We start from the raw sequence: 15,112 nt of genomic DNA on the forward strand, positions 1-15,112 counted from the left end.
CAGTAGATGATACTTCATAGTCATTTGCAATAAAAAAAGCTTCTGAGGCACAGCTGCTTTTTTTTGTTTGATTTGTTTTTTGTTTTTTTTGTTTTCCTCAGCTCTGTTGTTATTTCAGGGCAAGCTTTACTATCTCCAGAATTGAACTGATAAACATTCTTAACTTACAGGTTTTGCAGCATCCACATACTCTAACTATTTTTGAAGATTTTGTCTACTGGAGTGATAGATACACTAACCGAGTAATTCGAGCCAATAAGTGGCATGGGGGAAACCAAACAGTTATGATTTATAACATTCACCAGCCTTTGGGGCTTGTGGCACTTCATCCTGTAAAGCAACCTCATGGTAAGTTCAGCAAAACAACTTTGATGATTACAAAAATATTCCTCAAAGTAATGTCATGCATTCTGGAATCAGCCATGTATACAAATAGTCTTAGTTAAAACAAGAAAAAAAATTATGCCATTGATATAAAATTGAAGATCAATTCAACCTCTCCGACCTGCTGAATAGTATGGGGTTCAGTTGGGGTGGCCTACGGATCACGTAAGCATAATGAATAGCTGAAGAGAATAATAGGAAAGTACCATGTGCAACTTTTCTGCTCTTTATTTTGAAGTTTTTGTCATAAATTGGAGCATTTTTTGAAAATGTTTTCATTTTTAAAATTTGTCTCTGTGGCAAACCAGACTTTTTCCACATACATAAGTTATATGTTTATTTGCTTTCAGGCAAATTGCTGTTATCGTTTACTTAATGGAATAATAAATTTAAATCCTTCATTGCATTAAAGATTGACTTTGATTCCTGTGCTTTATACCTTGTGTTGGGGGTGCTTTTTGCAAATAAATATTACAGTGGTTTACATACTCTTTTTCCTGAAGACTTTCTAATGGAGGGGGACAGAGTCTCGTATGTTATTAATTTGCAAGTAATTTCTAATGCAGTGGTATGTATGCACTGTTTTGGAACAGAACTTTCCTTGATCGTGTTTATAACTAAAGGTGCTGAGTGCTGTTGCTAGATTATTTAGTCACAGTAGGGTCCCATTAGTTTATATATTGTAATTTTGATTTAATAAGCTTTATTTATAAGTTTTATTTTACAGCCTGAAGTTTAAAAATACTCCTGCCACTGGTGGAGAAAGGGGCTTATTTTCTTCATTATATTAAATAAGTTCATTTCATGATATTCCTCTTCTATTTGCTTTGTTATTCTTTATGTGGACAGACAAGGAAGAAAGCACTTGCCACATACCTCAACGCTGCAATAATTGCAAATGAAAGCAATTTTTTGGGAATTGAAATTCCAGATACAGTTTTCAGATAGTCGTCTATTCTTATTGCTTTGTAAATCAAAGATTTCACATCAACTAGATTTTAAATAGAGATGAGCTGTTTTCTTACAGTTTTAGTTTTGAGTTTGTCATTAATTGCCATCTTGTTAAATTCTTTTCAGTTCTTATTAGTTTTTTTTTCTATTAGGGATAATTTGTTATTTCCTGGAATATACTGGCTTCTTAGAATAAAACCTGCTGCAGTAGTTAAGAGTATTCATTCTCACAACCTGGTTTTTATTTTATGAAGATGACTTGTGAAAAATCCCCGAAGTGATCTAAATGGCTGAATCTTAATTTATAGTAATAGCATTCATCAAGGATTTCTTTTTTAACTCTTCTGTTTCTATTTCACAATGTAGACTTTAGGTTTCAAAGAGATACAAGAAATTATACACTGAACTCCTACTACTTCTGGATGATGCATAGTCAGCTATGTTATCTTTTTAATTTTCTTCAGAAAAGCTTCAATAAATAATCTAAATCTCCCATCCAGAAAGGTTATTCTGATCAGTGTCTGAAAGTCCTGCAGGCCTTCTGATGCAGTTAACAAAATTTGGAAAAGGAATTAGAGAGATTTTTATGAGAAGAAAATGAAACGATCCATATGATAATTTTGCTGGTTTATGTCCTGTACTTGTGGTTCTTGTAAGTAACTTGATTCTGAATTTCAAGGAAATATCAGAGCTAATTTAGTGCCGAGTTGACATTTTCAGTAGCACTGAGTAGCTTTCTAGCTTCTTGTATTGTTAATAGTTGCTAATAAATTTAGTTTTCTTTTCAGGTATCAATTTCTGTGCATCATCACCCTGTAGCCACCTCTGCTTGCTTTCTTCATCTGGACCACTTTTTTTTTCCTGCGCTTGTCCTTCTGGATGGATGCTTTCTCCTGACAACAGGAACTGCATGCGAGGTAGGGTTGTAGTCATGATGAAAAAAAGACTTGATTTTCAGAGCCATCCCTCTGCCAAGCAGATAATTTGCTTCAGAACTGTGAGCTGCTGCTTTTATGAAATCAAAGTTTGGGAATATTCCAGGCAGACTTCACTTAGGAAGGATGGAATAGAATGTACGTGTCCTAAAAAGGTGTGGAGTCAGGTTCAGGAAGGAGCTCAAAGACAGAGATTACTTTATTTGGGAAAAATGGAAGAAATTCTAATTTTAAGCACCGTGAAAAAGCTGCATTTAAAATTTTCTCAATACATTGAATGTTTTGCAGTGGCATCTGGAAGGAGTAGAGCGCTGGTTAAAAATGAAGGAGTATTCTGGAAAGGTGTTGTCCTTGGCATTATAAATATTCAGCCTCTAATTGCACTTCTAAGAACGTAGATATGTAGAACTAGGAGGGAATTGCTTGATTATCAAGTCTCCTTCCTTCCTGTCCTTGAGTACCACTATGTAATGTGTCCTTTCTCATCAGTTAGGCTCCACCTGAAGGTTAATTTGGATTCTTGCTCCTATACTTCAACGAACCTCACAATTTTGATGTCTGGAAGCCTTCTTGGTTTCAATTCAATTATATTATTTCCCATTTATTTCCATTTCTTACGCCACTTTTGTCCTTTGGGATAAAGAACATCAGTGGTTCTCCTTCATTCCTGATATATATTCTGTGTATATTCTTAAAGTAACTTATCACGTACTTTCTCAGCTTGTATTTTGCTTTGCAAGAAGTCGTGCTCCTTTGCTTTCCTCTTGTATGGAGGGATGGTGTCCGTGTTCCTTGTCAGCTATCATTTTAGATAGGATCAAAATTTCACAGCTTGAATTTTTTTTCCTCCAGTATAATGAATTACTATATCAAATGCAGAAAATCTAGAAACAGCCTAGAATTTTAGATGATACAGGTGATATATCTGTAAGAGAATTAATCCTTGCAAACCAAACTTCACATAAAAAGGTTCACATTGAACCTTCTTTACCAAAAGATTTGTAAAAATCATTCAGCTAATTTATTAGGAAGTCACAAAAAAATTAAGTTACTGGCAGTCAGTTTGTGACAAGAAACCTGAACGTGTTGGTTTTGTCAAATAAAGCTTTCATTTTGTATTTTTTCCATCAGCTTCTTAGTAAGGACGCTTCAAGTCACTGAAGTTTATGTAGAAATTGTCTGTGGGATAAGCTACCATTTGAAATCTGTGTTGAGATCTGTGGATCTTTTTCATTTAAAGTTATCTCAGTTTTAAACAATATGTCGCTCCCTCTTCCTACTTGATACTTAATGGTCTGTTCTTTAAAAAGCCACTTGGGTGCTTCTTTAGAACTCTACTAGTTTTAGTATGTGAAGGAATTCAGATGGATCATGGTGAAGTAAATGGAATGTGGCACAGGTTTTTTTTTGAGTTGTCATTAAGGAGCCTTTGGTAAAGGTGGGGAATGTATTTTTTTTTTAACAGAGGAAAGTTATCTCTGATATACATTATGTGTTTTCACAGTTGAACACCCTTTCCTTATTGCCGTAAGAGATAATATAATTTATGGAATTTCTCTGAACCCTGAGGAGAAGACCAATGATGCTATGGTTCCAATAGCAGGAGTTCAAAATGGTGTTGATGTTGACTTTGATGACTCAGAACAGATGATCTATTGGGTTGAAAATCCAGTAAGTTAGTATTTTTGTTCAGAATGTATGCTAAAATAAGATATCCTCCTTTAAAATATTTTTTATTATTGAATTAAAGGTAAGAATTTTAAAAAACATAATTGAAGAGAATAAAAGGCTTTTACCCTAGTATATATATAAAAGAGGCTTAATCTCATTTGTGAATTTCATATTTGTCCACCAAAGTATTTAATAAACGCTATTTCTTGCAGAGACATGAAGACCAGATAGTACTGACAGAAATGTACTCAGTCCTTAGCTGCAGTCTGCTCTTTCACCTACCTATTGGCTTAGAACTTAACTCTGCAGATAGAGAAGAGTTCTCCATGGACAATAGTACATCTGACCAGTGGCACTAAATATTAAAATGAAGTTACTAGTAGAATGAAATTGCATACTTGCAGGATTTGGTTTCTAGTCTGAGCACTTTGTAAGTAACACAGTACAGAGGCATCTTTTTCTTAAACAGAAGAAAAGTGTGGAAAAATCACAGCCATTCCAGGTAGAAAATAGAAGGTTAATAATTTTAATTATAGTTCAAAATGATTTTTAATAGATCATTATAGTTGTTTGAATAAGTCTCTTTAGTTATTCTGTGGAAGCCTCAGAGATGGATCTGGTATGAAACTTATGATTCAGCAATTTATCTTTTTGCTCTTGGAAACTTAAAAGCAATTGATGAATCCTTGAGAATCTATTTGATCCTCCATGCAGTCTGAAAAAATATTCTTGACACATCTCAGCCAGCAGATACATACAGTTGACATTTACAGGAGGTTGAACAGTTTTGTAGGTGATCGTGAGCTGATGTATCCATTAACACAGCTGGCAAGGGAAATACCAGGAGCCTCTGCAAGCTGAGTGCAGATAAGCACAGTATTTTAGATAGATCTTGAGCTTCAGCCTAATAAATGGATGATTATGGGCTGTCACCCTTACCTCTGCCCCTGACCTGCAGGTCCCAGGATGCCATTGCTCACCAGCGGAGCTGAGGCCTCTGTCAGTCATGGATTTCTTCCTGAAGAAGATACTACTTCTAATAGTTGAAGCATATTTGCCTTCTTTCTTTACTATAGTCCTTGACCATTGTCACAAGGCATTTTTCTTTACAGCTTGCTTCTGCTTCCATCCTTCATATGTTTGGCTTTTCTTACGAGTTTATCTATAGTTAAATAGTTGGTAGCTGTAATTTCATTCCCAGTTCTGGGAACATTTGAAGCTCTAGTTAGATCTCAAGAAAACATCCATCCTCTTGTTCACCTTGTCTGAAGCAGGATATGGACAACTCACTATTGAAGTTTTCACAATTTTATCTGAAAAACACTTCCCAAGTATTTTTATCTTCAGCTGTCATGTTCCATGGATTATTTAAAAGCAGATGCCAATGACAGGCAGGAGAATTTGTAATGTTCTCTGAAAAATATCTACGATGCCATACGCTGGCTAGAATAAATTATAAATATCCAGCATTTGTCAGACTCAAAGCAGGATTTAAAACAGTGCTATTATATAATATTATATAAACAGTTTATTGCTATTTTTTCTGTGGGCCTAAGGATTCAAGTACGGGTTAATTTACAAATAAAACAATTTTGTTAGTATTCAGCCTGCTGTCTAGGAAATTGTACTTACTTCAGTGAGCAGTGAATTTGGTCTGGAATTCTTAATCAGAAGATTTTTGACAGCTGAAGCATTGGTCCCTTTCTGAAATGCCATTTTCAATTCTGCCCTGAGGTAATTTTGTTAGATGGTATATTAACAAAGTGATTAAAAATAAGTACAGGCCTAATGATTACTGGGTGATTTTTCTGAAGTGATTGTTCTGCAGAACTCGTAAAACTGAAGCAACTGGAAGAAAACTCAGCTATAGTAAACACTTCAGATCTCAGTGGAGTTTGTCTATCTGAGTTTTTTCATTGTTTTTGTGTCATGCTTTAACATCATATTTTGTGGGTTATACTACTGAGCCTACAAGTCATAAGTTATTTCAGAGATCATTCTGTGGAAACTGCAGTGTTAATCTCAGTTTTGATTCTTCTGTTACAGTTTATTAGAATTTTGGTTCTTATGTATTTATGCTTATAAAGTACACTATTTTCCTTTATTAAATTTGAGATTTATTCAAGTTGGTTAGCTGAAATATCTTGGTAAAATCTTTTGATAGTGAAGTACAAATTGCAGTAATGTGCCTATATATAGCTTAAAAATAGACAGGTTCAGGCTCATGTTATATGGCCATTTTGTTTCTGTGAATCACTTCAGTTAATGATCTGTAGTGCCTCTTTATTGTAAATTATAACTATAACTTTTTTTTTACCATGCTTATGAATTGAACATATGAAAATACTTCACTATTGTTAAATTTTCATTTTTCTAAGAAATGATTGTAATACGAAGTATCTGCTTACATGGTTGGAATAAATCATGTTTTCTTTTGTTTGTTTTTTATGTAACTGTTCTGAATGCTTACACCTCTGTTATTTTTCCAAGGGTGAAATTCACAGAGTGAGGTCAGATGGATCTAACAGGACAGTTTTTGCTCCGGCAGCTGTTATTGGTGCTCCTATTGGCCTGGCATTGGACTGGATATCTGCAAATCTTTATTACAGTAACCCAGGAACACAGTCAATTGAGGTAGTATTTATGAACAACTGAAAACTAAGAGCCTAGGTATTTTGCTGCTACATATAAAGTTTGAAATTTGAACAATTTTTTAGTGAAAATCAGAAACTAACTTTTTTTTAGAGCATATAGGTAGTATGAAGCAAAGTGATTTGCACACTTGAAGAAACAAATGTAAATTTGTGCAGTCAAAAGATTTTAAAAGCAGTGTATTCTGAGAACTTTATTTGTGCATGGATCTCTTTTTCTTCAAGTCAGTAGGCTCCTAGTGTTTCAGACACAAACTTCCCTGACACAGTAGTTACTACTAATTTTTTATTATTTTCACTTCAAATCAAAGAAACTACTGCGTTGCTTCTGACTGTAAGGAATGTGGCCATAGAATGCAGTAAGATCCAGTCCCCATTGCTCTGGTATCCTATTATGTATCTTAGTGGAGGCAAGCAGTCTTATAACACGGAAAATGAAAAAAAAACAACAACAAAAAAACAAATAGAGTAGGGAAATAGAGAATAATCAACGTGTAATATAATAAGTGTGAATAAATCACCATGAATTTCCTTGTCCTGAAATATTAATATGTACTTTGAAATTTAAACAGATACAAGGTAATATGTGTACAATGAGCATTTCATCAATGCCTTCAGTCTGTAATACTCAGTATCAGTATATTATGGAAGCTGAAAGATTAGTGGTTTGTTTTTTTTAAAATACATTTCATTTTTTTACCTATGATACTTTAATATTAACATAGGCAGTTCTGATCTTCGTGGGATTCATGTGAGAGAAGGAAGAATATTAGAGTACCAAGCAACTTGCTTTTTCTTCATAGTGTTTGATCAAGTTTTCTGCAATTTCTGCTCTTCCTTTGATTTAAATATCTATCTTAAGTTCTTGTATTACATGCTTTGATGAATTCAATGTTTGGATAGGTCCTGAAGCTACATGGTGAAGTAATGTACAGGAAAACTCTGATTACCAATGATGGTACTTCTCTGGGAGCTGGCGCGCCGATTGGTTTGACAGTTGATCCAGCAAGAGGGTAAGTTACTAAAATCGCAGTTGTATTTGGACTTGAATATATCTTCTACATTTTTCTTAATGTTTAGGACCTTTTGCTTAAAACCTGGATTTGATGCTATTTTTTTTTAATTTATTCTCACAAAGGCCTAGAAAATAATTGCATGACTAAATGAATTGTTGGATGGATGTCCATTCTCCTTAATTTACCGTATACTTAACATGCTTTTTAATTAAAAAAGATCTCAGAATGACTGTATAAAAAACAAAAAAATTAAACAAAAAGAAGTGGTAACCCAGAGCAAATACTGAAGTGTTTCTTGTGATTTCTGTTTTTAAGCCTATTGATAATGAAGACACACTAAATGGGATAAATGTCAGATGCTAAACAGCATAGTACTAAAAATGACTTCAGTGTTTTGCTCCCAGTACAAAAGTGCACTGTGATACTATGATGCTGTGGGCTTTTTTGGGTTTTTATTGCTTTTTTTTCCCCAAAATCAAAGTGTTTCATAAGACCATGTTAGTAATGAGACTGTTCTGCTGGTGACCTGTCAGTCTTTCACATAAATGAAATATTTTTGTAAATGAAACATTTACAATGATACATTGATATATTTTTTTATCTATTATGTAGTCTGTTTGCTGTGCTCCCTAGCTGCTCTTCAGCAACTGGGGCCAGAGCAGTGCACTTATTCCTCAGAGCCAGTTAACTGACTTTTTTTTTTTTTTTTTTGAACTTGCAGTTTTAATTCTAAATTGGAAACATAACTTTTTAAAACTATTCTCCTGCCTTCTTATTATACTTCTAATAATCTTCTGAGCCTATCTCCTGTGACAGTTTGGTGGATGATACAGGAAAGAGTACATGAATTTCTAAAAATAGTTTAAAGAGCATTGTTCTTCTAAAAAAAAAAATCACTTTTTCATTGAGGTTCGGTTCTAAGTGATCTCTATTCATCATGTGCCAAAGTATTTGGCAGAGGAAGGAGATGGATTTAAGCATGTGCGTTATTGTCTACCGACCACTGATTTCCATCAGCAGCTTTGTTAATAGGTGTGATAATGTGCTCCTGTGTTACAGGAAGCTGTATTGGACGGATCAAGGAACTGACAGTGGAGTTCCAGCGAAGGTTGCCAGTGCAAACATGGATGGATCAGGCATTCAAACGCTCTTCACTGGCAACCTAGATCACGTAGAATTCATTACCATTGATATTAAAGAACAAAAGTTGTACTGGGCTGTCACAAGCACAGGAGTGGTAAGTGGTACTTTTGTAATTCTTGGTGTTACCTGTTTATTTGTGCGTATGTGATTCCCAAGACTAATTCAGTTGCTTCAGTTTATTCATGTAACTGGGAAGTGCAGGACCAGGCTAGATCTGAATAACAGTTACTGATTACCTTTAAAAATGAATTATGATTTGAATGAAGAAGCAATTAGCGTTTAGCTACTAGCATCCTGCTAACCTTTTCTTCCTCTCTGTGGAAGGTACGTAAAGATTGTGTCCATAGGGAGATTTTAGTAGCATATGATGTATTTTAATTTAGCATTGCAACACTAAATGTATATTATATAATTAATGTATATTATATAATTAAACTAAACTTTAAATTGATCTCTTAGATTGAGAAAGGCAATGTGGATGGTACAAATCGTGTGACTCTCGTGGTTCATCTTTCTCATCCATGGGGAATTGCAGTGTACGATACCTTTCTGTACTATACTGATCGAGATTATGAAGTTATTGAACGAGTTGACAAGTTTACTGGAGCAAACAAAGTAGTACTGAGAGACAACGTCCCAAGACTGAAGTGCCTACGAGTGTATTATAGAGATAGTGAGTATTTGCTAAAGAGCTATTTCCAAGATTTGTAACTTGTGGAAACTCAAACTTCCGTTAGAGATAGGATACTTGCTTCCTCAAAACAAATTGTTTGATGTGTCAGAAGCATTTATCTGGTTTTACCCAGAGGTGTTTTACTGTCCTGTTAAGGGACTTAACTGGCGTGAGAGATTTTACTAAAACATCATCAAAGTAAAATTGACTAAATAAAAAATTCAACTACTTTAGCTTTAAATTTTTGTGTCTTTTTTGTCTGTTTTTTTGACCTGTTGATCTTAAGTGAGAAAAAATAAACAAATTGATTACTGACGCATAATGCTTAAATGGGAATTAAGATGTTTTTTGCCAGCTGGTTGCTAATACTACGTAAGTATATGTATTTGGTTGTACATCTGCAGGAGTTTGTAGTGATACAGTTCAGATTTTTGTTTCCGCATCTTCCTTTCACAGATTCTGCTGGTTCCTCAAATGGCTGCAATAATAATATTGGAGTTTGCCAACAACTTTGCTTACCTGTTCCTGGTGGATTATTCTCCTGTGCCTGTGCTACTGGCTTTCAGCTAAATCCTGATAACAGAACCTGTTCTCCATACAATTCATTTGTAATTGTTTCTATGCTTTCGGCAATTAAAGGATTTAGTTTAGAGACATCTGATCACTCTGAAGCCATGGTACCGCTAGCAGGAGGAGGTATGTGACAATTATAGTAAAATGAGATCTTACAACACCTAGTATTTTGGCATTTTTTGTCTGCATGCCATGTTTTGAATTAAGTAAGTTTATATTAAAGATGATTAATTACTGCTTTTCAGGACGGAATGTGCTTCATGTGGATGTTCACATGCCTTCTGGTTTCATTTACTGGTGTGACTTCAGTAGCACAGTTTCTTCTCAGAATGCAATACGTAAAATTAAACCTGATGGTTCTTATTTTAGAAATGTTGTTACAAATGGAATAGGACGAAATGGAATCCGTGGCATTGCAGTTGACTGGGTAGCAGGTAAGCATAGTGGAATTTAGGAGACTATTATTGTTTATGCAATAAAGTAGCCACTAACAGTTCAGTTTTATACATATCCATACTATATGTAGGTTTTTCAGAAGTTCTTCTGGAGATTGATAGGTTAGTTGGGACAGATTTTGGAAGAATCATCTGTTGTATGTGCTTAATGTAGTTACTTTGTTCAGTGCTGTGCCACAACACAAAATTCATAGTTTTACGTTGTAAAAGGTAAAGAGATGAGAATATGAAAGCACAAGCTAAAAGCAGCTGTATAATAACAATAAGTGTTTTAGATTGAAAAAATAAAAGAAGAACCGTGGTTAATGCAGTTTTCATCATTTGCTACTGATTTTCTCTATGGAAATCAGTAAGGATGTAGAAAATAATCTGATATTGTTATTTTGATCATCTCTTTTTTTAATTCCTCAAAGCAGAGCCACATACTTTGTGCTCTTAACTTGTAGATTTTTTTATGGATATTCATTTTATAGTTTAGTATTTTATAAGCTCACTCTTATCAGGTGGTGATGCTATATATTAAATTTTGTCACTCTCCTTTGTTTTTTTTCCTTCCTTCCTTCCTTCCTTTTTTTTTTTTTTTTTTTTTTTAATGCAGGAAATCTTTATTTTACAAATGCATTCCTGACAGAGACGTTTATAGAAGTTTTACGTTTAAACACAACTTATCGCCGTGTTCTGCTGAAAACTACCATAGATATGCCGAGGCACATAGTAGTAGATCCGAAAAACAGATACTTGTTCTGGGCAGATTATGGGCAAAATCCAAAGATTGAACGTGCATTTCTGGACTGCACCAACAGAACAGTTCTGGTATCTGAGGGCATTGTCACGCCTCGTGGGTTGGCCATAGATCACAGCAATGGCTACATTTACTGGGTAGATGATTCCTTAGACATGATTGCAAGAATTCAGCCTGATGGTGGTGATGTTGAAATTGTGCGTTACGGCAGTCGCTATCCAACTCCATATGGTATCACTGTCTTCGGGAATTCAATGATCTGGGTGGATCGGAACCTGAAAAAAGTGTTTAAAGCCAGCAAGGAGCCAGGCAATACTGATCAACCAACAGTAATACGAGACAACATTAATTGGCTAAGGGATGTTACCATTTACAATAGTCATTTTCAGTCACGTTCACCACTTGATGTAAACAACAATCCTTGTTTGGATGATAATGGAGGCTGTTCCCATCTGTGTTTTGCCCTGCCTGATGTGCAAACACCCAAATGTGGCTGTGCCTTTGGCACACTGGACAATGATGGCAAGAGATGTACCATTTCAACGGATGATTACTTGATTTTTGCTCTTGAGAATGCCCTCAGAAGTATTCACCTGGATCCTGAAAATCACAGCCCTCCCTTCCATGCAGTCAATGTGTTAAGGACTGCAGTGGCCCTGGATTTTGACAGCATAAACAACCGAATATATTTTACACAAAGTTATCCTTCAAGGGCTGGAAGAATCAGTTATATTAGTATTTACTCAGGAATTGGCACTCCAATAGTAGTTGCATCTGGTAAGTGCATTGAATTGTGATTCAGAATAATCTGATACTGGTAAACAAGGACTGCAGCATTTAGCAGTAGCTCAACAGGTATTCTTACACTTGCAGTCAAGGTAGACTGATTATTTAAGGTAACTGATAAAATGCTTACTTTGTCTCTTCTGTTCAGTGTTTTTCATTTCTGTAGTCTTGTTGTATCTTGTCAAGGAAATATAAAGCTGGTTGAATATTGTTACGTGCCTTCAGTAGTTCTGATACTGCAGGAAGTACCATAGTGATACAGAAAGATAATACAAAGTTACCAGCATGAAAGGACAAGCTATATGTATTTAATACTTGTACTAAAAATGGCTTCTGTAGTGTTGTTGTTTTTTTTTTTGTTGTTGTTGTTAAAAGGTTTTGAATTATTATGATCCTGGACAATCTCTCTGTTTTTCCTCTGACTTAATCTTTGCTGCCGATCAAGCAGCTCTGTGGTAGATCTTCAGCACAAGCGACGTGAAGGAAGCAAGGTAGCAGTCTGGGTAAAGGAGAACATTTAGTGAGTCGGAAGTGTGATGAAGCAGAGTTCAGAATGAGATGGCTAAGGTCGCGTGTTAAGAAAGCCAGTAATCATTCCTAGTGCTTGTCAGATTAAATGGTTTATGTTTGATTGATGGACAGCTTAGATCCTTATGTCAGCACATCTTGCTGTTAAGGGTTGTATAGAACAGCACCTTCTACAAGAGTTTACATCTTCAAGTCTTTGCTATTGCTGTCCTCTCTTCTGTGACACAGTCTGTCATAGCGTATGAGTTCTCCTATAGTGTAAGTACAAAATAAGGACAAAACAGTGTCTATTATCTGCCTCCTCCTGTCTCGATGCTTTCTGAACTAACACGATGGAAATGAGGGATGATTCCTGTTAACTTCTTTAGCTCTTTACAACCCCACTGTGTTTGCAGGACTACTGAAGGTCTTGAATTGTTAGGTATTTAGATTTTTAAGTGGACAGACTTACATTGACATCAGTTGTGTTTCAAGAAAATGTTGTTGGTGGTGTTATTATAAGAGATGAGATATTGTGATATCTCAGAAAGCTGTACTCAACTCTTGTTTGTGTGTTTGTATATGTCTTAAGACCTGGGGACTCCAGATGGCATAGCCTTTGACTGGATCAGCAACAGAGTTTACTACAGTGACTACCTCAATCAGACTATCAGCTCAATGGCTGTGGATGGCTCTAACCGCACCGTGATTGCTCGGGTTCCGCGACCAAGAGCTGTAGTATTAGATCCCTGCAGAGGGTATGTGTTGCACTTTGTATGCCTTATCTTCATTGCTAGTGAAACCCTAGTTTGGATTTTGATGAAGACTGCTAGATATATCCTATTCTAAGCCCTTGATTTCAGGCGTGCATAATTGCCCTAAATCTAAATAGGTCAGGTTTCAAGTTTATCTCAGCCTTAGAAATTTTTATTTTCTTCATTGATTTTTTTTTTATAACACTTATGAATGCGTAGTGCACGAGGCTTCACTAAGTGAGATTAGGAGCCAGGTACTGGATAGTAAATGAGAATGATTTTTCAGAGCAGATGTTTTTCAAGCAACTAATCGTCATCCATTCCTTGTGTAAGGCAGAGAAACAAGGGGTATTTGTTGAAACAAAGATTTCTTCAAGAATATTACGTCCTGATAATCAGGTGATGCTACCAAGAGATCTGTCTAAAAGTCATATATAAAAAGTCAATTATATTTAAGTTCTTTCCTACTGCTGTTGTGCTTCCTGAGAGCCTCAGGAATTTCTGTTTCTAATATGACATCTTTTCAAAGTTAGGGGCTGTGTTATACTGTATATCAAATGATATAAGAAAGAGAATGTTTAACTTCACTAGATTCTCACGGGAGCTGGAAGAACTTTCCTGAAGTTCACTCCAGTGGAGCCCAATGATCCCTGCTGAAAGATTCCTTTATAAATATGAGATAAAATAGAGGAAGTAGTTCTTTTTCCCCTAGTTTTGCACTCTACAGTTCCACTGTTGACACCAGAGTGAAGATATTCTGGGGCAGTTAACAGCTCTGTGAACTTTATTTGCTGAAAACATAACTTTGCAATCATGTACTGACAGGTATATGTACTGGACTGACTGGAGCTCCAATGCCAAAATAGAACGAGCTACACTTGGAGGAAACTTCAGAACACCTATTGTAAGCACCAATCTGGTGTGGCCAAATGGGCTAACCCTGGACTATGAAGAACAGCAGCTATACTGGGCTGATGCAAATCTGTACGTATTGATAACACAGGTGTTGATTTCCGTTAGGTTAATTTGGGTAGGTCTATTATTTCTTTTCCCTCCTTTTTTTTTTAAATACTGTTTTCAACATCGTAATTAAATTTAATAATTTGTATTGTAGAAATTATAAGGAATACTTTATAGCAACAAAGTATCAATTTTTAGTGTTAACATGGAGCTACTCTACAACAAGAAGTTTTGTGATGTCACAAGACAAATTTCATCCAGTGCTTTATGTCATTCATCTTACTTTCAACTCATTACTTTTATAGGCATTTTCTCCTGTGCATGTGGTCTCAGTGAATATATTATATTCACTGCTTGTGGTTAATGGCCATCACCTGTAGAGTTTTGGCATCAAGTTCTCACTTTTCCAACCAGACAGATCCCTACCCTTTAGTGTAGACCACCAGAATTTCTGTCACCCCCACGAAAGCTTTTAAAAATAACTTAATTTGCATCTATTCAAATTCACCCATATTCTCTGAAAAATCACTGCAGTAATCAGACTATACTCATCTGGTTCTTTCAAAAAAGCAGTTCTCATGCAGATCTCTTCTGCTGTGGCAGAAAGATGTATGTAAAATAATTACGCTCGTGGTCTGTGCCTCTATGGGATCTTCTGAAGGGAAGGCATCCTTACATGGATTCATCTGTGTGTAAGGAACCTGTAATAGGATGCTCTATCCAAAGGATCCTGCTACAGGTGCAGAATGTCAAATGAGACATCCTCTTTTCTCTTTTAAATTCTAATTAATGGAGGTAGTGTAGCAGATAGTTAAACAATGTCAAGTCTCCTATAATCTCACTTTTAAGTGCATGGGAGGTGAGTCCTCTTTTTTCTTAAAGGAGTCCTTTACCCCTGTTAGAGGATCAT

The 15,112-nt window shown here is 35.5% G+C and overlaps 1 protein-coding gene across 2 annotated transcripts in view; it reads left to right on the plus strand.

Moving 5' to 3' along the window:
* Window positions 1-15,112, plus strand: part of LRP2 (LDL receptor related protein 2) — a 108,286-nt gene that overhangs the window by 55,216 nt on the left and 37,958 nt on the right. For both annotated transcript variants that reach the window (XM_065751109.1, XM_065751110.1), the window contains 12 exons: window positions 171-348; window positions 2,124-2,252; window positions 3,775-3,941; window positions 6,432-6,575; window positions 7,496-7,605; window positions 8,668-8,845; window positions 9,211-9,424; window positions 9,881-10,120; window positions 10,243-10,431; window positions 11,051-11,971; window positions 13,080-13,245; window positions 14,068-14,226. In XM_065751109.1, the coding sequence (XP_065607181.1) occupies window positions 171-348; window positions 2,124-2,252; window positions 3,775-3,941; window positions 6,432-6,575; window positions 7,496-7,605; window positions 8,668-8,845; window positions 9,211-9,424; window positions 9,881-10,120; window positions 10,243-10,431; window positions 11,051-11,971; window positions 13,080-13,245; window positions 14,068-14,226 (2,795 nt within the window). The remainder of the gene's footprint in view (window positions 1-170; window positions 349-2,123; window positions 2,253-3,774; window positions 3,942-6,431; window positions 6,576-7,495; window positions 7,606-8,667; window positions 8,846-9,210; window positions 9,425-9,880; window positions 10,121-10,242; window positions 10,432-11,050; window positions 11,972-13,079; window positions 13,246-14,067; window positions 14,227-15,112) is intronic.

The sequence above is a fragment of the Cyrtonyx montezumae genome, unplaced genomic scaffold (genome assembly GCF_038088225.1).
Source record: "Cyrtonyx montezumae isolate F1298 unplaced genomic scaffold, pur_monq_1.0 scaffold_7, whole genome shotgun sequence".
NCBI lineage: Eukaryota > Metazoa > Chordata > Aves > Galliformes > Odontophoridae > Cyrtonyx > Cyrtonyx montezumae.